Source organism: Molossus molossus, unplaced genomic scaffold, assembly GCF_014108415.1.
Source record: "Molossus molossus isolate mMolMol1 unplaced genomic scaffold, mMolMol1.p scaffold_m16_p_9, whole genome shotgun sequence".
Lineage (NCBI taxonomy): Eukaryota > Metazoa > Chordata > Mammalia > Chiroptera > Molossidae > Molossus > Molossus molossus.
The window spans coordinates 30,275,288-30,300,663 of record NW_023425403.1 but is presented as its reverse complement, the minus strand read 5'-3'; the positions used below and the strand labels follow the sequence as shown (position 1 = coordinate 30,300,663).

The window sequence follows — 25,376 nt, the reverse complement described above, 5'->3', positions numbered from 1 at the left end:
GAAGCATCTTTTTATGTGATGATTTGTCACCTGCATATCTTCTTTGGTGAGGTGTCAGATAAGGACTCTGGTCCATTTTTCAATCAGGTTGTTTGTTATTGCTGGGTTTTAAGAGCCTTTGTATATTCTGGATGAGTCCTTTATCAGATATGTCTTTTACAAATATTTTCTCCTCATCTGTGACCCATTGTATTCTCTTATTGTGTATTTGTCTTTCACAGAGCAGACGTTTTTAATCTTGATGAAGTCCATCTTATCAATATTTCTTCATGGATGAAGTTTGTTTTCATTTGACTCATTATTTTCCTCTTCACTCTGATAAAGCTTGCTGTCCTCTGCACATCATGCTGCCCTTGAAATGACTAATTGAAACTTTTCCTATTGTTCTCCCTGGTATTGATACCTTTTCTGTGGATCCTGTACAATTGCCATGAGATGCTGTTGATGAAGGGGTTTTGAAAACTGAAAAGCAGCTGTACGTGTCAGGTAGCATTACTCCTCTCAGGAGCACACACACACTCGTATGCGTGCACACATTTTCATTTCTTTCTTCTTCGGCCCATGACTTGTATTTACTACACAATTACTACGGTTTGGCTCAGCGGTTAGAGCGTCGGCCTGCGGTCCCGAGAGACCCGGGTTCGGTTCCCGCTAAGGGCATGTACCTCGGTTGCAGTTTGTCCCCGGCCCTGGTCGGTTGTGCGGGTGGCAGCCACTCGATGTGTCCCTTTCACATCGATGTTTCTCTCTCTCTCTCTCTGTTCCTCTCACTCCCTCCCACTCTACCTGAACAAAAAGTGGAAAAATGTCCTCGGGTGAGGATAAAAAAAAAAAAAAAAAAAAAGAGAACAATTTCTCATTATAGTTGACAGTAGCATTTGGGGCTCTAAAAGATAAGAAGTGGCAAATGTCAGCTTTAATTCCAGAGGTTGTCAGCTTTCACTATTTTAGGAAGAGCATGGGTCCATTTCCATGCCTTCTGTCTCTGGAAGCACCAAGAATTATTCTGTGATTTTACAAGATTTCCCCAGTGTACATTCATATCTTGCTTTAGGTTTTCTTTCCAATTATTTTGATATAACTAAATAAAACTGTAGTGAACTTTAACTGAATAATTGGAGACTACAAAAAGAAAAAAAGAAAGAAAAAGGAGCAGGGAGAGGGGGAAGAGAAAGAGAAGAGGAAAGGAGATACATGAAGCTCCAAAGATTTCTGAGTTTTCTTGCCTAAGAGCTAGTCACCAGCTGTGGAAAGGTGTCATTACTGATCAATGTCATAGGGAGGTGGTTTGTGATAACGCATGTTATCTCTATCCCACTATAATGGGAACTTTGTTTAAGGTCAGAGTGGGACAGTTTAAGATTTGCTTACATGTCTGTTAGTGTTTAGTCTCAGAGTATATTCAAACTGTGGCCTCCATTTTTTAAAACAACATCTTTATTTCCAATCTCTCTCTCTATACACACACACACACACACACGTGTGTGTGTTTCCCCATGAATTTAAGTACATTAATTTTTTCTTCTTGTGCTTCTTGGAGTTAAAGTCCATAAATACCTCGAGTTCAAGTACTGAAACATAATTATCCTACCAGATAACAAAAAAGAATGAATAATATGAACACATTGGGAAAAGAGATTAAACTTTTTACTGTTTTATATTAAATACCAACACTAAAAAAGATAAAAATAAAACTTGTAATTCACTACAAACACAACTGCATAGATAACAGGCTGGTCAATGAGTGCTGTCAATTCAAAGAATATTTACAATTAGTCTCTTCATAAGAAAAATTTTAACATCCTACAATCTTACAACTCATATATGCAAGAAGCAAATTTGACAACAATCCTAAAAATTCACATGACATTACCAATCATAGGTTGTAAAGCTGAAAGAAACTTTATCAAAATGGCATTAATTATAAAAAATTTCAATTAATCATGCCTGAGGAAAAGAACTCTATTAATGTTTTATCTTCTTTATAAATATATACATATGTTTTATCTTCTATATAAATAGAGATATGATATATTGTTATCATATGAAGAAATAAAAAAGTAGCTGAAATTTTAGGAAATAATATTTTTTAAAATTTTGCCAGAACTTAAGATAATATTTAATATATTATCCTATAATAATAATTATATAGTAACATGTTATTAATATACTACTTTATTTTTCATCTTTTAAGATTTGATATTTTTGGTGATTTCTCATTTTAAATAAATATTACTTTTGTACCCAATTTTGTACTTGTAATCAAAATTTTTTTATATATACTTCAGGCCCCCCAAACCTGGGTTTACCCTGGTCCAAGATTGCATGTCCTACTGGCCCAAGGATATATCTTCTGTCCCTAAACACATGAAAACCCCAACACCTTTGGAGTCCAGGGCCTACACCCAAGTCTAATGTACCCCAGGATTGTGGTGGCATTAATTAATTCTTTTTTTTTTTATCCTCACCTGAGGACATTTTTTCCATTTTTTTGTTCAGATAGAGTGGGAGGGAGAGCAAAGAAGAGAGAGAGAGAGAGAGAGAGAGAGAGAGAGAGAGAGAGAGAGAGAGAAACATCGATGTGAAGGGAACACATTGAGTACTTGCCACCCACAGAACCCAACCAGGGCCGGAGACAAACTGCAACCGAGGTATGTGTCCTTAGTGGCAACCAAACCCGGGACTCTCTGGACTGCAGGTCGACGCTCTAACCGCTGAGCCAAACTGGCCAGGATGAATTCATTCATTTTTAATGTGGCTTTTGATTGTCCTCTTATTATGGTATCTGGGGATCTTCCTTTCTCTCAAGCTTCCATGTGCTTTTCTAAAGCATGTTTGATAATACTTTATTCGGTATTTTATATGTTGAAGCTGGGAAGGAATGCCTGCACCAGCTTCGTCGGCTATGTGGATGGAAGTGAACCCTCATTTTCTTTTGTAACTTTATTGACGCACACATATCATGGCATCCAAATTCCTCTTGAATAAACTAGTGCTTACGTAGGCCCTGTGGTTTTCAGAGGTATTGCACTTTGTTTCACTTGACCTATGAGAGAATCTATGGAGCGGGTATGTTAAAGGTGTCATCATCCTTAACAGCTGAAGGAAACTGAACCAGCGATCATGCAGCTGGCAAGTGGAAGGACCAGGATCCCCTGGGACTGCCTGTCTCTGCTCCCCCTGCCTCTCCCACTCCCTTTCACCTAGTCCATGACAGGAGAGCCCCGGCTGGGATTTGCTATTTTTGGTGATTTTCAAGTTGAGTCTGTCCTAGAATGAGGAGAAATAATGAAAGGAATTCTCCCTTGCGGTACATCCCAGAATAGCCCCATCAGGTAAACATTCTTTCCTAATAGAAACCTGTTGGGAAAAAATTGTTACCTTTCTGAACATGGGTCAACTGCTGTTGCTAAAATCAGAGCATGATTAGTTACCACTAAGCCCCTCTAAAAAGTACCATTTCCAGGCAGCTGATGGCAATGTGGAAAGAACAGATGGCATTGGAAGCATCTGCTTTCTGGCCGAGCGTTGTAAGGGTTGTCATAGTTATTTCTGCCTCAGGTCTGACCATAGAACTGGAACCGAGGGATCATTCCCCGGCGTCCCTCTCAAAGTTGAATTACTGGGAAGAGATTTTTTCCCATTCTTAGAGATTCATTTCGTTCCATCTATTCTAAGATTGAGGTGAATTTCTGAAAGCTATTATTTATTAAATTCTAACTTAGGAAGGACGTTATTAGCAAACTAACCCTTCTGATCAGAAGTTTTTGTTTGCTTGTTTGTTTTTTAAAATCTAAACCTGTTCCCCAAGCATGACTTTGTTTCATGTAATTAACATCACGGCTTATAGCTCAGCTCCAAGGCATTCTTGGCTATTTTGATGACATTAACTCTGACAATTATAAGTCTTCAACAACTGCAGTTGAATATTTTTCTCAAATAACAATAAAATTTCTTTGAGGGGTAATATTTTTTTAAGAACTGGCTTGTGAAAAAAATATATATAAACAGACAATGAAGTACACCTTTTCTCCCAAATGCATAGTTCATTGAGGCGACTCACTGGTTTCCTGTCAGAGCCTCTGTAGAAGGCAGGGACTGTGGAGAGCCATGCCTTTCCATGTGGTTAAGTGCACCTTCTAATGCTTAGAATTAGGCATGTGCTATTTTAAAAATGAAATGACTGTAACTTCACTTTCTCTGTTCAAATGCATTGGATTATTTCACTCATATTCTTCCTTCCTTCTTCACTGGTACCGTTTGTCATTATATAAAGGACATTTAAAATGAAGTAGAACTTGCCCAGCTGGTGTGGCTCAATGGTTGAGTGTTGACCCATGCACCAAGAGGTTGCCGGTTCGATTTCTGGTCAAGGCACATGCCCAGGTTGTGGGCCTGATCCCTAGTTGGGGGGCATGCAGGAGGTGACTAATAGATGTTCTCTCTCATCGATGTTTCTCTCTCTCTCATCGATGTTTCTCTCTCTCTTCCCCCTTCCTCTCTCTCTAAAATCAATAAAGAAAAAGAAATTAAAAAAAAAAATGGAGCAGAATTCTTCTGTCTACAAGCTTAACAAAATTTAATTGAATGTTTTTTTTCTGAACACCTACCTTAACATTTCTGATGATGGTCTCTCTTCAGCATGACAGGAAATCCATTGTCTTCATGCACCAGCCCAAGCCAAGATGGGAACAGCCCCATTTTACAGTTCTGCTGCACAGGCGTTCTGTGTCTGATGCTTCTACAATGCTACGTGGTCTGAATCTTTATACACACACCCCACAGGAGCAGTATCGATGGACCCTTTCCTTAGGCACTCTCAGGGGCACCCCTAAAGTCTGGCTAGTGAGAGGCTTTGTAGCAGCCCTAAATCATTTAACAGAGAGGATTATGAACTTTGAGCCACTGCCTTACCAGATAATTGAGGGACCAGAAATTACAGAATTGCCTTTCACTGTAACCAAATAATTTCTGTATGACATATTGAAAATCACACACATTCTTGTATTTTAGGGATTCCTGGGGTTACGAAGGCACATCTAGTTCAATGAAACCCCACCTCTCTGGAAGTGAATTCCCACCACAGTATCTCCTATAAATAAGTATAGTGGACATCTCTTATACTTGTCTGATCAGCACCCTTCCATTGTGGAACTTTTGGGGAAGATTATGTGAAAAGCAATGAGCCTCTCACTCGTGTTCTGGGATGGGAATAGGAGTCCATGATAGTCAGTGGTGAAACAGCTAATCAAGTTTTTGTCTATGGTCACCTGGTATCACATGACTGGTGTGGGAGAAGCAATGGAGCCAGTGAAGAAATGGACACCATCTGAAGGTTTGGGATTGGAGAAGAATGACTCCATTCTCTCTGGGTACATTAGCCATTTTAGAGATGATGGTCTCCATTCTGGGCTGTGGTTATGGAAATACAAAAGTGTGTATAATTGGTAGGAAGGAAGGAAGGAAGGAAGGAAGGAAGGAAGGAAGGAAGGAAGGAAGGAAGGAAGGAAGGAAAGAGAAAGGAAGAAGGAAGGAAGGAAGGAAGGAAGGAAGGAAGGAAGGAAGGAAGGAAGGAAGGAAGGAAGGGAGGGAGGATGCACAGGGGGCCAGGAAGAGGAGGAGGGCCATACCTAACTCTTGCTTTTCATAGGCACAGCATCCGTCTAAGTTGCCAACCGCACCCCTCGGGATTTGGCAGGATGCCTTTTACACCACCCAACCCTGACTCTAGGGCTGAGCTTATGACCACGTTAGACCGATAAGAATATTTTTTCCCACCTTAAATCTTGACCACAGCTACACAGGGCTGGAAGGTGACTGCAGCTGAGGCCTGCAGCGGCACTGTTTGTCGAGAAAGCCCACGAACCCCCGCTGCTGAGCTCTCTCGGACCAGAGCAGCCCCGGGTCCTTTATTTACTAAACCCCAATGCTCAGTTTTTTTCATTTGATTCAGTGAGTGACCCAGAATCCTTTCAAAGAACACTGCTTATTCAGCCCTCTACTTGAATGACATGCAATTTAATACAGGACACTTATTTACCAATGACCATGACCTTCTAGGCATCAGGCTAATTCTTTCAGATAAATAATGTTTCATTTACTTCTTACGGTTGTGTGAGGAATAGCAACATTTTATGGGCCATAGCAGATGCTGTCACGACCTTGCTCACATCTCTCACAGGTGCTAGTGTCTGCACCTGTGCTGAGATGGTGGTTAGGAATAGCCCACCGGCCCTCTGAACCGGGAGTGGAATAAATCCGAGGTGTGTGTTTGGCCTCATTTCCCAGACTTTCCCCAAAGGTTTAAATTTTTATCTCCCCCTGGCCTCATAGAACACTCTCTGCTGGCTTCTACGCTTACCCTTGATTGTTTTCCCTTCCTCACTCCCCACATATCAAATCCTTGTCTCTGGTTCTTCTCCTGGGAGAAAGCAGAAGCCCAGGCCGCTGTGCTGGATCTATGTGAAGGTGTGGCTCAGAATCTGGTGTGTATTATACGCTCTGGAAATACTAACCCACCTCATTTTATAGATGAGTGCACCGAGGCAGAGGAGGCAGGGGCCACCAGCTGGTAGAGGTACATGCAGCGTGGCAGGTAGAATTTGCTCTGCATGACAACTTGGATTTATCATCCAGACCAGTGTTTCTCAACCTCGGCACTGCCGACAGGGATGTTTAACAGCATCCCTGGTCTCTATGCACTAGATGACAGTACCACACCAACCCAGCTGTGACATGCAAAAATGTCTCCAAATTGCCAAATGTCCCTGGGAGGACCACTGGCCCAGAGAGCCAGGTTCAGTTGGGAAAAGCCCAGTGATAGATCAGAGGTCTACACTGAGGGAGGAAAGCATGTAGCTTATTTATTGACCTTGTATAAAGCTTTGATCCAATCTTCTACCTTCTGACTTCAAGCCTGGCCCACTTTCCATTAGGCTAGGCTCCCTGAGATCAACTGTTCCATCACTCTGCTGTGAGCAAGTTCTTTCCCGCTGAGCCCGATTCTGCTTCCCGGGAACTTACTTCATCAGTGTGCCCTCCAGGGCCATGCAGAAGGCCTAATCCCTCTTCGCGGGATGGCACTTCAAAGATCTGAACACAGCTTCCGTGTCCGCGGCCCTAGGGACAGGCGTGGCCTACATGCCCAGCGCTGCAGAACCGCGGAGCGGCTGTCGGACTGCTAGCTCAAACTTCCAAGCTCTTCCCCAGACCTTTGAGCAGGAGTTTCTTGGGGACTAGAGTCTATGCATTTTAAAGGTTCCAGGTGATTCTAATGTGGCCCATCGTAGTCCGATATTTAGGAACCTCAGATGTAACTTATTCCAGCTCCAAGCAATAGTGCTCTGATTTATTTCTTAAGGCTGATACCTGAAAGATGGTTTTTGAAGAAAGTATTACAAAGAAACCCTTAAAATAATAGGATATTTCACACTAGGTCAAAGAGGTATTTTTCTATCCAGTTTCATTGTCAGTAAAATAGCTTTTTATGAAGTTTATACCAAAAAAAAGGCCTAAATGTTGACACCAGAAAATGTTAGTCAGGCCTCCCTCTCCGTATAATGGGATTATGAGATTTAAAAAATCTTCTTTGTCCTTTTTCTTCATTTTTCAAGCTCATAGGATGAATGTGTGTGTGTAAATGTACATTATAATCAGTGTTTAAAAGTCATTTAAAAAGTTGTCATGATGACCGTCTTCTGCTATTCCTTACAGGGATGATGACATCTGGTGGAAGTAAGTTACAGAGCTCGGAACAAAGCCACAGACCTGAACCACTGGGAAATAATAAAAGCACTGGGGCCCGGCTGGTGGGACTTAGTGGACTGAGCGTCGTCCTATGGACTGAGAGGTCTCTGTTCGATTCCTGGTCAGGGCACATGCCCGGGTTGCAGGCTCCATCCCCAGTAGGGGGCGTGCAGGAGGCAGCCAATCAACATTTCTCTCTCACATCACTCTATCTCACATCTCTCTCTCTACCTCTCTCTCTAAAAAGTAAATAAAAATATATTTAAAAAGCAAACAAACATTGGAATGATAGATTTGAAAGACTCCTGGTCACTCCCCTTCATATAAAGGAGTAGGAAAGAAGACTTAACAGTCACAGGACCACAGCACATCCACAGAGATCTGGAGTTAAAAGAAACAGACATAAAAAAAAAAAAAAGAGGTATAACAGCAGAAAAGAAAGTACCAATGTTGAATAAAAATGAAAATGGCCCCTCTATCTACTCAAGCTAAATCACCATTCATTTGGCTCAATGGTAAATATAGTCCTTCGTAAAACTGAATGATTATTTGATTCCTATTTACCAGAGGCCTTAAATTACATGCCCTATATTCTATTTTAAGGATTTCCAGGCTTCCAAAATGAGCAAACACTGTTTCTCTTTCCCTTTTAACTGCCCCTCTTTCTATTAAATAAATTACAACGTATTGCTTTTTATTTTGAAGACTTTTTCTGACTTTCTCCTCACTGCCACCCCAAATAAATACCCCTTATGTGGCTTTAAGCTTTTGCCTCACATCCCTTCTTAAGTAGAGACCAGTCTCCTATCTTCCTCGCAAAAGTTTTTCCTCCCTCTTGGTAGAGTCTCATGTTATTTCTGGGTGTGAGAATCAGGGTCCAGGGCAGAGTCCGCGACAGGCAGGCCCCTTCCTTCAGCCATAGGAGTTGGACTGATGAACACAAAGTTTACAGGTTCATAAACCCCCCCAACTACCCAACCCCCACTTTTTTTTTAAAGTGAAATATAAGTCCACCTTTCAAACTCCATCACAGCAACTGGATACCATGGAGGGCAGTCTCTGCTCGGCTGGAGTCATTTTCTGGATCTTTCGAGGGTGATTCTATTTCATGTTGCAAGGATTGGATGTGTGTGTGTGTGCGCGTGCGTGTGTGAGAGAGAGAGAGAGAGAGAGAGAGAGAGAGAGAAAATTTAAGAGAGAGAGATCAAAAGAGAGAGAGCAAGAGAGATTGAGAGAGAGAGAGGAAATTCTAGCAAAGAAATGTGTCTGAGTACTGGTGGGTAATGCTACCCTAAATAACTTGGACTTCCACTGGCTGGCTTTTGTTCATAAAATGCTAATCCTTTTAGGTGCAGATCTATATAAAACATTGGGGATTGAAGGGCACACAGAAATCTCAAATCTCTTCTGCCACACAAGGTAAAGATCTATTTAAACTAAGAGTTCAAAATTATTTTGAGGATACTAACAAGGAGTCATTTTTAAAACTTCCCAATTCTTTATTAAATACTAATATTGATATATATCATAGGATGTGTTGAATTAATAATGAATACTAGGCAGATTATTGTAGTTACAGTCTAGGTTGTTTTTAATACACAGCTGTCTTTAGGAAAGAATTAATTTCTCAAGTCAACTATAATGAAGGGGGAGGGAGTCATTTCATTTCACAAGGAAAAGTACCACCTGGTGTTTGAAAATAACCCTTCTTTGCTTGCATGCAAAATGAAGAAATGTCTTCAGTGTAATGCTCAGAGCTGCATGGTGCTGGAAGGAGTCCTGCACAGAGGGCTGTATTTCGTGACTTCTCTAGCTTTGGAGATGATAATCACAGTAGATAGTATTGTGTGAGTCTCTGCATAAATTACTTCTTTTAACTCCCACAACCACAGCGCTGAGCCTTCTGCATTGAAGATGTTGTATGGGCTCATAAGTGACCATCTGCTATCTTAATTTAGGGGAAACTTCCTGGAGTTGTGGGAAAGTTGAAAGGAAGGAGCAAGTGTCTTCGAAAGAAAACTCTTCTCCTGCGGAGCACAGACCAGCAGAGCACTCTTGGCTGGTCTGGTGAGTTGGAGAATTGGGGTGAATATTTGCTTCTTTGATTCTAGAGCCAATGAAAATGTTCAAGTACTTTCACAGCAGTCTCGTTTGTTAGAAATCCTGTGGCACGCGCGTGTGGGACGTGCGATTTCTGCAGGTGTGGGATGGAATCACATTCCCTGCAGGGGCTGGCCTCTTTCTTGCGTTGGTTTGCTCTTGGAGTAGGCCAGCGGCTGAATGACCGGGTTTTGTGTTTGTTTCTGGGTCAGCTAGTTTGTCATGGTGTGGCAGGTGTGGCTAGTTGCTGTCTGAAGCTGGCTGAAGCTAGGCAACTCTTGAGGAAAATAAACACAGAATGGTAAACACAAACAAGAAAAACTACATTTTGTTAAAAAAATAAATAAAAAAGACTAGAAAATGTCACTGTGACAGGGAAACGTTATGAGGAATTTCAGGGCAAAGCAAGCCAGGAAACCCAGGGCAAAAAAGCAAGGCAATTTGAGCTGTGTCTGTCTTGTATGTAGCAAGGCCAAATCTGCAGCTGGACCTCCAGGGTTTGATGGCCAACTCTGCCACTGGCCAGCTGCACACACTTGTACTGTTGATTCATCTCTGTGCCTGAATTTCTCTCATCTGAGAAGAGGCATAGTGATAGCATGGACTTTATAGGGTTTGTTGTGAGGATGAGGTGAATCGATCCACGGAAAGCACTAGAGTGGGTTTGGCAACAAAGTGATGTGTCCTGCAGCAATGTCAGGTGCTTGGGTTTTCCACCTGCCAATGTTCCCAAAGCCAGGTTCCCTTTGCTGAATCAGGGAGAGCTTTCCCGTGCTGTACTAATCACTTTTGCTCTCCTGTTTCTTGCTACAGCCCTAGGAGGTAGGCAGATATTGTTAGCCTCTTCTTGCTGGTGAGAAAATGGTAAGGAGGGGCTTAAATGAGTTGTGAAGTGTTAGAGTAGGGAGCTGGAGCAGGCCCCTGGCTCTCAGCCCCTAGCACTTTCTACTGTCCTGCAGGAAAGCCTCAGATGAAAAGAGAACAGCCCTGTGTTTGCTCCAAGCCCTGGCTTCTCATCCATGACATTATTTCAATCCACAAGGTACACCCAATGGTCATATTGATAGACCAGATCCTCTTTATCAAGATTCAGTTCCCTTAGTTATCAGAAATATATTTTAGACCCCGGCAACATCGTGACCATGCCCCAGCTCCCACTGCTCTGTTTTTCCCTTGCTTCATGCACAGAAGTGATTGGGTCGTGTTTCATGGTCTCCCTCCACTTTGCTCTGCAAAACCAGGATGGCAGCTCATGGAGTGGCTGCTTTGCTTGCCCAGAAACTAAGCTGAAAAGCAGATGTTCTTTTCGACTCAGCAGATGTGAAGGCATAAGCTGCACCTTCGAGAGATTCAGACAGCCTGGGCTGAGCACCTCGGGTCTTGGCCAATTTCCTCCTCTCCGGCTCCGGTAATGGACGCGTGTCTGAGCTCCGAGCAGCAGCCTGGATGCCCGGGAGAAGGACTGAACTCCCCAGGTGGCAGGTTAGAGGCAGAGGAGGAGACTGTCCAGAAAGACGGCACCAGTGGACCTGCAGGAGGTAACCCACTTCATCACCGCAACACCTCAGTTGTTTTTCTGGGGATGGCATTTTCCAGTTAACTTCCTTGACGAGAATTTCCATTTCCTTTTAACTCTAGATCTTTAAATGATTTTTATGGAGATATAATTGACATGTAACAGTATATCAGTTTCAGGTGTATGACAAAATGATTTGACACCTGGATACATTGCAAAATGGTCACTACAGTAAGTCTAGTTGACATCTATCTAGATTGTTTGTATAATGAAGCTAAGTTAAAAAATGCCTTTAATGCTGAGCATGAGAATAGCATCACAAGTAATCCCTATTTTTCATTATTTACTTATCAGAATCCACAAATTTGTTTTATCTTGTATGTAAATCAAAGATTGTATCTTTTTGTAACTCGAACATTTAAAAAGCAATGAAATCTAGATTCGTTTCTGCTTTACCAAAGTGTATTCCTGGCAGCTGTCATACGCGGATCCTTGTAAGGCAAAGCGATTTCCCACTGGGACAATGTAGCTGTTAGGGTTGCATTTCTGGACAGGGACTTAGTAGTTAATAAATCAGAGACATAACAATGTCATAAAAGCCAAGAAATAGCATTTATAACATTTACAGTCATTTAATGTGGTACAATTATGTTCCGACTCTGCTAAACCAGGATGTTATTTACACAAAAATGCAACACTAGCCATGGCTGGTTTGGCTCAGTGGTTAGAATGTCAGCCCACAGACTGAAGAGTCGTGGGTTCAATTTCTGGTCAAGGGCACATACCTGGGCTACAGGTTTGATCCCCAGCACCGGTTGGGGTCGTGTGGGAGGCAACAAATTGGTGTGTCTCTCTCACATCAATGTTTCTCTCCCCCCCCCCCTTCTATTCTTTCTAAAAATTAATGGGAAAATATCCTCGGGTGAGGACTAACAAAACAAAACAAAAAAAATACAACTTTACCTGTCTCTAAAATCTGCTCCCTCTAAAACTACCAGGCTAGCATAGATACAATAAATAAAAATATTGTGCAATAAATATAAATCTCTATATCTTTGTAGAACATAAAAGGGTCTAGTAGGAGTATATTTATATGCCCATGTTTCTTTTACACTGTTGAGTGGAAAAGTATAAACATGAGTTTATTAACCTATAAAGTGACGAACCATTCAAAATCAGCCCATTGACTTTCCCCCAGTGTTGAGAATCCCCGGTCGGTGATTTGTGGGAGGAGGGGAAGAATGAACTGCCTGGGCCATATTGGGTGGGTGGGGGAAGGAAACTTGCAGGGCTGGCACGAGTACCGATGGTCTGGCAGCTCCTGGTCAATATTTTGAGAAAAGGCACAGCCCTGTACCGACTTCCCGTACCAACCGGCCTGTGAAAGCTCTCGAATTTCAGGAATTTTGTGAGCTGATTATTAAACATGCCACGATTGAAATTTAAGTTATATAAACTTGCATTTAAATAGATTATATAAAAGGCAAAAATATATGAAACAACTAAGGTAATACATTCTCAACTCGTCACAAATTATTTTAGTACATTCGACAGCTGTCTGTGCTCGAGTCCGTGGATGTCCATCGGACGAGGATGGTAGAAGGGCCCCACGTGCTCCTGCACGTCTTTTCCTGGTGACATCGTACTGGTAGTTTGAAGTCACCAGAGTGGGCGTGTTTACACCAAGGTAATCATCAAACCCTACAAATCAGCGCTTCTTCCCCTTGCTCCAAACTGGTCATCAAACACAGTCTATTTCTCTGCCTTCTTTTTTTTCATCCTCACCTGAGGACATTTTTGCATTTATCTTCAGATAGAGTGGGAGGGAGAGAGGGAGGAAGAGAGAGAGAGAAACATTGATTGTAAGAGAGACACACTGAGTGGCTGCCACCCACACGACCCTAACCTGGGGCCGGGGACAAACTGCAACCGAGGTATGTGCCCTTAGAGGGAACCGAACCCGGGTCTCTCTGGTCCACGGGCCGACGCTCTAACTGCTGAGCCAAACTGGCCAGGGCTTCTCTGCCTTCTGATTGTCTCCAAAACCGAATTCAGAGTCGGCCTCCCAGCCCTATGAGAGAAGCTAGGGCCTCCATGGTCATTCATAAATGTCGAGTTGGTGTTATTAGATGCCGGTAGCTTCCCACAAAGAGGTAGCTGAGGGCCCTAGGTCTCCTTCCCTCCCCTACAGTCTCCCCACAACCCTAAGCAGGGCATGTGACAGGAAAGGATGTCTCAGGACTGACTTGACCACTCTTTATTAGCAGCTTCTGGAAAACTCAGAGCAGTCCTTGCTGTCTGGAAGCTCTCCTTTTGTTCAGGGCCGAGAATTCTCCTTTTAGGAGTGGAACACCTAAATCGGAACCTGTGGCCAAGGGCAGCATCTGAAGAGCTGAGGATATTCATTACCCTGGTTTACAGACCAGTCCATTGCTCACACTGTGGTCGAAGACCATTCCCCAATCTCCTGCATATTGACACTTTCTTGGTAAAATACAACCAAAATGGAAAACAAAATGAAGATACATACACAAAGACATGTAAAATATAAGTAATTAGATTCAACAGACATGATCAAACTATAAAAATTCTAAATGCTTACTCCACGCTTCTGTACTGTTCTCCCTGGAAACCTGTTACAAACAGTGTGCAGACCAGCGGCAGAGAGCTGTTCCAGTGCACAGGGAAGCCAGTGGTACTTGGAACAGCCAGTCCTACCTCCTCTCCGGGGCAGACTTCTGAGCAGCCTCCTTCAAAGGCCCCCATCTACGCATCCTCCTCTGAGCGTGCTTTTCCTCCCATTTTATATGATATTTGAGAGCTGCTAGAATGAGTCATAAGGGTAAAGAAGTATTTACAACAGTAGTAAGTGAATAGAGCTCATCTGACAACCTCCCCGTGGACCTGGGGGGCTGGTTTGTCTTCGGGTGACCTGTACCCTTTAGGAGCTGATGTAAGAAGGATTTAAGGAACACACTCCAGCCAGCATGTGGGAATGTTACTTCAAGACCTAAAAATAGTCAGGTCCATGTTCCCCTAGGTCTTCCTTACACAGATAGACCGTCTGTGCCGTTTAGCTTTTTCCTGTCATCAAAACAGAATGTGGGGATGGAACCTCTTCTGTCCTCTCCTAGATAGAAGGAAAGGCTCAGGACATCCTTTGGCATTTTCCATATGATGAAAATGTCACATCTGAGTGTTATGTCCCTGTCACTCCATGGCACTGTTTTGTGCTACTTTGCAGCCACTGTCATTGATAGCATCGCCCCTCTGTTGAAAGAATTCTCAATCAGTTCCCATCTTGCCAACCGTACTACGTGTGTATTTGCACTGAATCAACACATCGTGAAACCTATTTTGTTTCTGCCCCACAGATTTTAACATAGATCCATCTCTTCATAGCCTCCAGGAATTTGTTCCTACAGACTATGCCAGCTACACTCAGGAGCATTACCTGTTTGCAGGCAAGAAGATTGTCGTTCAAGAATCAATAGAGAGTTATGGAGCGGTGGTGTGGCCAGGGGTGAGAGACTGTTACGCTGGGATGGCCGGACGTCTGGGGACTTCCGTTTATCTGTGTTGCCTTGCACAATTTGCCAAGTACTTTAACATTCTGGGTTTCTCCAATGAAGAGTCCATTGTTGCCCCCACCCCGGGGGTGTGGGTAGTGTGCTTGGGCTGCACAAATATGTAGCATCTCTCCCTTAAGCGTTGAGCTTCCTCTATGCCAGTAGTTCTCAACCTTCCTAATGCCGCGACCCTTTAATGTAGTTCATGTTGTGGTGACCACCAACCATAAAATTTATTTTCGTTGCTACTTCATAACTGTAATTTTGCTTCTGTTATGTTAGGCGACCCCTGTGAAAGGGTCGTGCGACCCCCAAAGGGGTCGCGACCCACAGGTTGAGCCTATGCTATGTTCTCGAAACATTATTGCTTACATTAATATAAATTTGACTATCTCAGGAAGTAGCATGAAAAAGTCATACAAATTGTTAAGAACAAAAGTCACATCTTTAGAGTTTAGGCTTTGTAGCATGTACCTCTGGGCCAGACCCTTAAGTACTCATTTCCTGTTTACATTGTGGCTATTCCAGTAGAAATGTTCAGGAAGCATGACTACACCTCACGTTCTCCCTGCTGCACCCCATGAGGTTAGCACCAACACGGGGGAAACACTCTGACTTTAGAGCCAGAAAACCTGCTGTTTCCTGGCTGTGTGGTGATGGGTGTTCACTGCGCCTCCGTTTGCCTTCATTTCCAAATGTAAAGCCGAGGCAGTGTTCATGTCCAGTTCCCAAAGTGGTTGTGAAGGTTCAATGAGGTGATACACCTAAGCTCATGTGAGCTGTAATTGTTAATGGAAGGTGATAATGTTAATGAATTGCTAAATTAATGAAGAGAAGCTCACGATTCGTCAAAGCCACTGCACTGTGGGGCACGGTGCACTGCGGGCTGGGTCTGGGCTCGGATGCCAGCCCTGCTGCTCTTTCCTCCACGGAGGGTTTCCACCTCGATGTGGTCCTTGGCGTGGACGTGGTCCTTGGCGTGGACGTGGTCCTTGGCGTGGACGTGGTCCTTGGCGTGGACGTGGTCCTTGACGTTGACGTGGTCCTTGCCGTGGACGTGGTCCTTGCCGTGGACGTGGTCCTTGCCGTGGACGTGGTCCTTGCCATGGATGTGGATCATACTGGGGGTCTCCTTAAAATGCAGATCCTGAGTCGGAGGTTGGAGGTGGGGGGTGCTGTGCTCTGCATTTCTCTCCGGCTCCCAGGGAATACAGACCTGTGGGTCCAGGGACTGCATGTATAATGAATAGTCCTGACTAGAGGTTCATGTGGGGTACTGGTGGCAAGTGAGAGGGGGAGCAGGAGGAGGGAGGGGCAGCGAGGGGCCCCACACCCCTAGAGCTCCACCCCCCCGACCTTCCAACCAAGGTAGCTTCATTTTTACCCCTTATGCATGTAAGTATGATTTCCTTCAAACAAAGGCTTTACTTTTATTTTTTAAATTTATTGGGGTCACATTGGTTAATATAGGTTTCAGGTGTACAATTCTATCATCCGTATATTGTATTGTGCGTTTACCAATCCAAATCAAGTCTCCCTCCCTAACCATTTATCCCCCCTTTACCCTCTCCTACCTCCCCTTTCCCTCTGATAATCGCCACACTGTTGTCTGTCTCTGTGAGGGGTTTTTTGCATTGTTTGCTTTTCTTTGGCTTAATGAAAACCACCAAACTACTCCACAGTTTCCTTTTATAATATATTTGGCAAATAGACAACTATAGCAGGGGATTAGGATTGGAAAGAGATATTTGTCCACTGGCTGTTTTATTCTCATTAAGGCCTTGGCCTTTCATGCACCAACCCTGGCTTCTGTTGAGACCTCAAACCCCTGAAAACTGCAGAAGAAGGGTTTATGTAACACGCTTTTCTTGTGTGACCTCTAGTGCAGCTCTCTGTGAAAGAGATCGCTTTCCAGAATTTGCTAATAGGGCTCAGAAGGGGTGGGAGAGTATTTGTAGTGTCAAACGTAGCCATTCCTGAGAAAAGCTTTGTTTCCAGATAGCACCCCAATGGGGCCAGCCTCTCACAGGGCAGGGCTATCTCTTCAGAAAACACTTCAAAGCACATGTCCTCTCCATAGCGCCGTGGTGACACTGTCTTCTGAATATCGAAACCCCCACATCACAAATAATTATGCTATTTTCTCAAGGGACGTTCGATTTTCTGTATAAAAAGCTACCTTAACTTATTTGCATATGCTTTCTAACATCTCCTGGCTATTCTGCGTGGTCCATGGACCAGGAGCCCTGGCATCACCTAGCAGCTTGTTAGAAATGTAGTCCTGAGCACCCCACCCAGATGTGCATCCTTCACCGGGTCCCCAGGGGATCTGCGTGCACACTGAAGTTTGGGAAGTATTGTTCTGATAGTCAACATATTTCCTAAGTAGAGGAACCACTTAAAAAAACAACTGCCCAGTTGTCCAGTACAGCAGACAAAGTCCTAGCCAACTTGAATTTTGATAGAAGCTAGGAGAGAGGTGTTGAAATTTTTCCAACAATCTTAAAGCTGGTGGAGGTCTGACATGACTAAACCGCAGCAAGAAGTTGCTGTTCTCTAGGGCTCACTACCTGGATTTGCAAGAGATGAACTGATCTTCTAATTCCCAGAGACTGATCAACAGTCTTCTGATGCAGGTGGCTTAACAAACCCGATTCTCTAGTTCCTTTGATGCGTGTTATAATTCCCATATTCCAGAGGTCTAAATACATCATTAAATGTACATTGTGATGAAACTTTCAATAAACTGGAACTATTAATGACATGTCTTATAGTATTTAACTTCGGGTGGGGATTTGAGGTCACTACTGGTTTCCAGTGTTCCAATGTCCAAGTAACAACTATAAATATTTTTTAGGCTACAGCTTTGTGTCAGTATTTGGAGGAACATACAGTGGACCTGAACCTTCAAGATGCTAAAATACTTGAAATTGGTGCTGGACCAGGTCTTGTTTCCATTGTAGCCAGTATTTTAGGTTTGTCTATTTGTTTATTCCTGACCTTGTTTCTAAAGACCTTTGCTGTGACAATAATGATAAGGAGTATCACAGGCTGTAGTTTAGGTGCTCATCCATGATTTCACTCATTAAATCTCTCCCAAATGTCATGAGCTAGAATTACTACTATTATCCCCAGAGATAAGATTATCGTGTCTTAGAGATGATAAGTAACTTGCCCAGTCCACCAATTGCCATGTGATGAAGTTGAAATTTTGGAGGTGTGACTTTCAGATCCCTGTTGTAAACAACTGTGTTATGTTGTCACCTGCTTTTTGTTGCAAATATTATAACTAACATTTTGAAGGGAAAAAAAAGTGAGTTAACGTAAGGTGAAGATAGATTTATAACCAAAATGTAGGTTGCAAGTTCTTGGGTATTAGGCAAGAGGTGGTGCTAATCTGGGAACTTCTGCCTACACTATTATAGCTCTGTTAGCTTTAAAAATTAATCTGAAAATATGGTGATCTATTTTGTGAACCACTGTCACTAGCCTTAAAATGCCTAAGAATTAATTTAGTGAATTTAGATAAGGGCAAGAGTTATACAAAATAGATCATCTTTTGTGGAAAGAAAACTGGGTGCTGAATAGTTCGTGTAAGAAAAAAACAAAATCTTCAGATAAATCTATATTTAGAGGGGAAAATTATGAATTATTATATTAAACAGATGCTAAGAACCTTAACATGTTTAGCTAATTATTCTGAAATCTTCTAACATTGCACCATTGTTTAACTTATAGTTCCTTAAAAGCTGGGAACACTATTCTATTTCAGTGGTTCTCAACCAAAGGTGATTTTGCCCCAGAAAGGATATTTGGCAATGTCTGGAGACATTTTTGATTGTCATGACTTGGGGATGGGGGAACAGTGCTACTGCCATCTAGTGGATGGGTAACAGAGATGCTGCCAAACATCTTACAGAGCACAGGGCAGAACCCCATGTCAGCCCCTGAAAGAATTATCCAGTGGAATTATATCAAATATGTCCAGCCCATATGTCAATAGGGCCAAGGTTGAGAAGCCCAGTTCTATTTCTTTTGTTTCTCCCTGAGAGTATATGTCCACCCTAAATGACCAAGTGTTTCCAGGTAATCATTACACTTTTTCTCTTTCTCGCTTAGGAGCTCAAGTCACGGCCACAGATTTGCCTGATGTCCTAGGAAACCTTCAATACAACCTTTTAAAGAACACACTAAAACACACAGCACATCTGCCTGAAGTCAAAGAACTGGTGTGGGGAGAAGGCCTGGAACAAAAGTTCCCCAAGTCAACTTTTTACTATGATTACGTTCTGGCCTCTGATGTGGTCTACCATCACTACTGTCTTGACAAGCTGCTCACCACCATGGTGTACCTCAGCCAGCCAGGGACTGTGTTGCTTTGGGCAAACAAGTTCAGATTCAGCACTGATTATGAATTTTTAGATAAATTCAAGCAAGTTTTTGATACTACATTCTTGGCTGAATTTCCAGAGTCATCAGTTAAAATTTTTAAAGGAATACTAAAATGGGACTAAATTGAACAAAATGCCTTTCAAAAAATTAGTGTGTGTTTTGAGCAGTGTTAAAGATTGTGTTGTCAATAAAACACTTATAAGATTGAGAAGGTAGTGCATAAAAAAACAACAACAAAAAAAACAACTTGTATACCAAAAATAAACACAACTTCATATGACAGCAGCTATCTAAAATAACCTATTTAAGATTATCTGGTTAATCTAAATATTTGCAAAGAATAACATAAAAATATAAAAATAGCTTTTCTGGCTTCCAAAAATCTCAATTAAATGTTAAGTAAATTTTACATGAATAAATTAATAAACATGTGGATTCCTCCCTGTTATTTCTACTTTAGAGCACAGTTATACTTGTCAATATATTTTTGTCATTTGCTTTTTTTTTTTTATCCTCACCCAAGGACATTTTTTCATTTTTTGTTCAGATAGAGTGGGAGAGAGAGAGAGAGGAAGAGAGAGAGAGAGAAACATCGACGTGAAAGGGACACATCGAGTGGCTGCCACCTGCATGACCAACCAGGGCCGGGGACAAACTGCAATTGAGGTACATGCCCTTAGCGGGAACCGAACCTGGGTCTCTCTGGACTGCAGGCCGACGCTCTAACTGCTGAGCCAAACCAGCCAGGGCTGTCATATGCTTTTTGAAGCTGAGCTTCACTGGGTTCTTACATCTTTTTAAATAACATTTTCTCATTTACCTGGCCCATGTGGCTCAGTGGTTGAGCGTCAACCCACTCACCAAGAGGTTGCTGGTTCGATTCTCGGTCAGGGCACATGCTCAGGTTATGGGCCCAATCCCCAGTGGGGGGCATGCAGGAAGCAGCCATTCGGTGTTATCTCTAATTGATGATTCTCTCTCTCTCTTTCTCTCCTTTTCTCTCTCTTTAAAATCAATAAAGAAAAAATATTTTTAATATTTTCTTATTTTTAATTTATTGATTTTAGAGAGAGAGAGAAATATTAATTTGTTGTTCCACTTATTTATGTATTCATTGGTTGATTCTTATATGTGTTCTGACAGGAAACTGAACCCACAACCTTTTCGTATTGGGATAATTCTTTAACCAACTGAGCTACCCCGCCAGATCAGGTTTCTTACCTCTTAATTTGAAGACTCTACTTCCGAATCTACTTCTAAGGATTTTAATTAACAAAGGGAGAGGATATTGAATGACAGAAAACAATCATAGGCTAAACAATGACTAAAAGTAAAAACTATGGAAACAGTGCTGGAATGAGAAAATGAATGCTGTCTGAAAGACTTCCTAAAAGTTAATTTATGCATATTATCCCTCTGTGTCAACCGCCTAGGACCACTGCAAGTTAAGTTTCTGGGTTGTCTGATTTTTTTCTTTGGATTAAAATTTTTTAGACAATTAGGAAAGAATGGAATTTTTGTTCTAATTAAAGAAGGCTACAAAAAATCTAAAACAAATATCACACTTAATTGTAAAATGTTAACATTCTCTCCTTTGAGACAGAGAAAAAACTTGAAATTCCAGGTTACCACCATTTCTCTTCAACATTATACTGAAGATTTTAGCCAATGTAGTAAAAAATAAGTAAATAAAAAGGCAAAGAAATGAAATGTGCACATTTAGAATGGTAGAAATAAAAGTACTGGACAATATTCATGGGTAACATGATTCTTTGTGTAGGGAAGGGTCAGCAAACTTTTAGTAAAGGGCCAAATAATAAAATTTTTAGGTTTTCTAGGCTATATATTGTTTCTGTACCATATTCTTTGTAATTTTTTGTTTCTTTGTTGTTGTATTTTTACAATAATTTATAAAAATGCAAGAACCGCCCTGGCTGGTTTGGCTCAGCGGTTAGAGCGTCTGCCAGCAGACCAATGAACCACGGGTTCTATTCCAGTCAAGGGCATGTACCTTGGTTGCAATTCATCCCTGGCCCTGGTTGGGGTCGTGTGGGAGGCAACCACTCAATGTATCCCTTTCACATCGATGTTTCTCTCTTTCTCCCGCCCACTCTGTCTCAACAAAAATGGAAAAATTTATCTTCTGGTGAGGATAAAAAATTTAAAAAATGCAAGAACTATTCGTAGCTGGTGGGCCCTGTAAAAACAGGCTGTGGGTCGGATTGGGCCACAGGCCATAATTTACTGACTCCTTGGACCTATAGATAATTTACAATGCAATTATTTAAATTTGTAAATTTAGCAATGTTTCCAAATGTTAAAAAACAAAGCCCAAGTGTATTTAGAAAATAAAATTTAGCAGAAAAATGGTGGTGGAGTGAATGGAACATATGCAGACGATTTCCCAAGACCAAACTGGAATTACAACTAAAATAAAGACAAATTGTCAGGGAAAAGCAACAGAAAAGCAGCTGGAGAGGACCATATAACCAGGGACACTGAATCAAGCCTGGCAGGTCTGCAGAGGCACAAGAGGGGGCTGGGAGCCCACGGACAGCAGCGGTTTTAGCTGTGGGCAGTGCCCTTGGGATTGAAACCCTAAGCCGGCTCCACAGCCCAGACGGCAGGGACAGAGCACTAAATTAGTTACAGCCACACACCTTGGGCTCCCACAGAGGGAGGGCAGACTGGACTGGAACTCTGTGGGGACACTTGGGATTTGAAGGGCACTTAGAGTTTTTGCTGAGTTGCGGCCATGCAGGACAGTGGTCATCTTGCTCCTTCCTGGAGCTCTGGGGAGAAGCAGCAGCCCCTCCCCCTGGAGATTCAACCCCACCAAGCTAGGCCAAATAAATGCAAATTGAGGCTCATTAACAACCAGCATCTGTCCCATCCTTTGGAAATCCTCTTATGCTGAACACCTGAGGGAGTTATTCATGCAGCTGAAGGCTACAACCCAAGACCCTGATTAACTGAGACTAATAGCCTCCAGGCAAAAAGCTAGAGGATAACTGAACCATTCCTGGGCTTGCCAATGTACCCAGGAAAGTAAGACTTGACAATGATATTTAATGTGGGTCCTCCCACACTCATCCAAACCCACTAGAGGGAGCCACCAACAGCAGAACACCAACACCCACAGGAAAAATTTGGCAGGCTCCAAAACCCACTGAGATAGCCAAAATGGTGAAACAAAAAAATAAATCCCAAATGAAAGAACAAGAGAACTCTATCGAAGATGAGATCAATGAAATGCAGTTAAGCAAATTATCAGAGGTAGAGTTCAGAGCCATGATCTTGAGAAAGCTCAACAGCATAAGTAAGGACATCAACACCATGAGTAAAGATATAAAAACATTGAAAACCAACCAAGTGGAAGTAAAGAATGACATAGCAGAAATAAAGAACACATTGGAAGGACTAACCAACAGAGTAGAGGAAGCTGAGGACTGGATCAGTGAATTAGAAGACAAGGTAGAAAAAAATCAACCAATCAGAAAACCAATAGAAAAAAACAAAAAACAGGAAGACAGCTTAAGAGAACTGTGGGACAACTGAAAATGTAATAACATTCACATCATTGGAGTCCCCGAAGAGGAAGAAAATGAGCAAGGGTTAGAGAATAGATTTGAAAAAATAGTGACAGAAAACTTCCCTAATTTGGTGAAGGAAGAAGGCATTCAAGTTCAAGAAGCACAGAGAGCCCCAAGTAAGAAGAACCCAAACAGGCCCACACCAAGACACATAGTAATTATAATGCCAAAAATTAAAGACAAAGAGAGAATCCTAAAGGCAGCAAGAGATAAGCAACAGGATACCTACAAAGGAACCCCATAAGGCTATCATCTGACTTCTCAACAGAAACACTACAGGCCAGAAGGGAATGACATAAAGTAATGAAGGTCATGAAAAACAAGGATCTAAATCTAAGACTACTCTATCCAGCCAGGCTATCATTCAAATTAGAAGGTGAATTAAAGAGCTTCCCGGACCAAAAAAAAAAAAAAAAAAAAAAAAAGGCTAAGGGAATATATTAGCACCAAACCAGCACTACAAAAATGTTAAAAGGACTGCTGTAATTAGTAGAAGAAATAGGAAGAAAAATATAACCACATTAAACAAAAATAATAATTAATAAGTACATATCAATAATCACCTTAAATGTAAATGGATTGAATGCTCCAATAAAAAAACACAGAGTAGCGGACTGGATAAGAAAGCATGTTTACAGGAGACCCACCTCACAACAAAAGACTCACATAGGTTGAAAGTGAAAGGATGAAAAAAAATTTACCAAGCAAATGGAAAAGAAAAAAAAGCTGGGGTAGCAATACTCGTAACTGATCAAATAGATTTCAAAATGAAGGCAAAAACTAGAGACACAGAAGGCCACCACATAATATTGAAAGGATCTATCCAACAGGAAGACATAACCTTGGTAAACATATATGCACCCAATAAAGGAAGACCAAAATATATTAAAAATCAGGCCTTCAAAGGAGAAATCGACAGCAATACAATCATAGCAGGGGACTTGAACACCCCGCTGACATTACTGGATAGATCATCTAGACAAAAAATTTACAAGGAAACAAAGACTCTAAATAAAGCACTGGATCAAATAGTTTTAATAGATATATACAGAGAATTACACCCCAAAACTGCAGAATTCATATTCTTCTCAAGTGCACATGGGACATTCTCAAAGATAGACCACATGTTAGGACACAAACTAAGTCTCTACAAGTTCAAGAAGATTGAAATCGTATCAAGCATCTTTTCAGATCACAATGGCATGAAATTAGAAATTACTTCAACAAGTACATGCAAAGACATTTGAAAACATGGAGGCTAGCCCGGCTGGTGTGGCTCAGTGGTTAAGCATCGACCCATGCACCAAGAGGTCGCCAGTTCAATTCTCGATCAGGGCACATGCCCAGGTTATGGGGCCCGATCCCCAGTGGGGGGCATGCAGGAGGCAGCTAATCAATGTTCTCTCTCATTGATATATCTCTCTCTCTCTCCTTCTCCTTTCCTCTCTCTCTATAATCAATAGAGAGAAAAAACAAACAAACATGGAGGCTAAATAGCATGTTATTGAACAATGAATGAATTACTATGGAGATCCAGGAAGAAATTAAAAACTTCCTGGAAACCAATGAAAATAAACACACAACAACACAAAATCTATGGGATGCAACGAAAGCAGTTCTGAGAGGGAAGTTCATAGCACTACAGGCCTACCTCAAGAAACAAAAAAATGTCTAATTGACTATCTAACCTCACAACTTAAAGAACTAGAAAGCAAACAAACAAACAAACAAAAACCTCAGAGCAAGTAGAAGGAAGAAAATAGTAAAGATCAGAGCAGAAATAAACGACATGGAGACCAAAAAAAAAAAAAAAAAAAACAATTCAAAGGATCAATGAAACAAAGAGCTGGTTCTTTGAAAAGATAAACAAGATTGATGGACCCTTAGCTAGGCTCACCAAGAAACAAAGAGAGAGAACCCAAATATACAAAATCAGAAATGAAAGAGAAGTTATAACTGACACCACAGAAATACAAAGGATTGTTAACAAATACTATGAACAATTATACGGCAACAAATTGGACAATCTAAGTGAAATGGACAAATTTCTGGAAACAAATAGTCTCCCAAAACTAAACCAGGAAGAGATAAAAAACTTAAACAGACCGATAACAACTAAGGAAATTGAAGATGTAATCAAGACTCTCCCAGCAAACAAAAACCCAGGCCTGGACGGAGTTTTACGAAACATTCAAAGAAGAACCAACACCTATTCTCCTCAAACTATTGCAAAAAAAGTTCAAGAAGAAGGAAGACTTCTAAACTTGTTTTACAAGGCCAGCATAATTCTAATTCCAAAACTAGAAAAAGACACTATAAAAAAAGAAAACTACAGGCCAATATTCCTGATGAACATAGATGCCAAAATTCTGAACAAAATACTAGCAAATTGGATCCAGCAATATATTAAAAAAATTATTCACCATGACCAAGTGGGATTCATCCCAGGGATGCAAGGCT

General features: G+C 41.7%; 1 protein-coding gene across 1 annotated transcript; it reads left to right on the top strand.

The window, feature by feature from the left end:
- Window positions 1-9,136: 9,136 nt before the first annotated feature.
- On the top strand, window positions 9,137-19,629 carry LOC118622550 (protein-lysine methyltransferase METTL21C-like). Its single transcript, XM_036249934.1, has 6 exons — window positions 9,137-9,165; window positions 9,705-9,813; window positions 11,165-11,384; window positions 14,737-14,885; window positions 17,789-17,906; window positions 19,051-19,629. Exons 3-6 carry the CDS (start codon window positions 11,258-11,260, stop codon window positions 19,443-19,445), a joined length of 789 nt encoding a protein of 262 aa, XP_036105827.1. The 5' UTR covers window positions 9,137-9,165; window positions 9,705-9,813; window positions 11,165-11,257; the 3' UTR covers window positions 19,446-19,629.
- The last annotated feature ends 5,747 nt before the right edge of the window (window positions 19,630-25,376 follow it).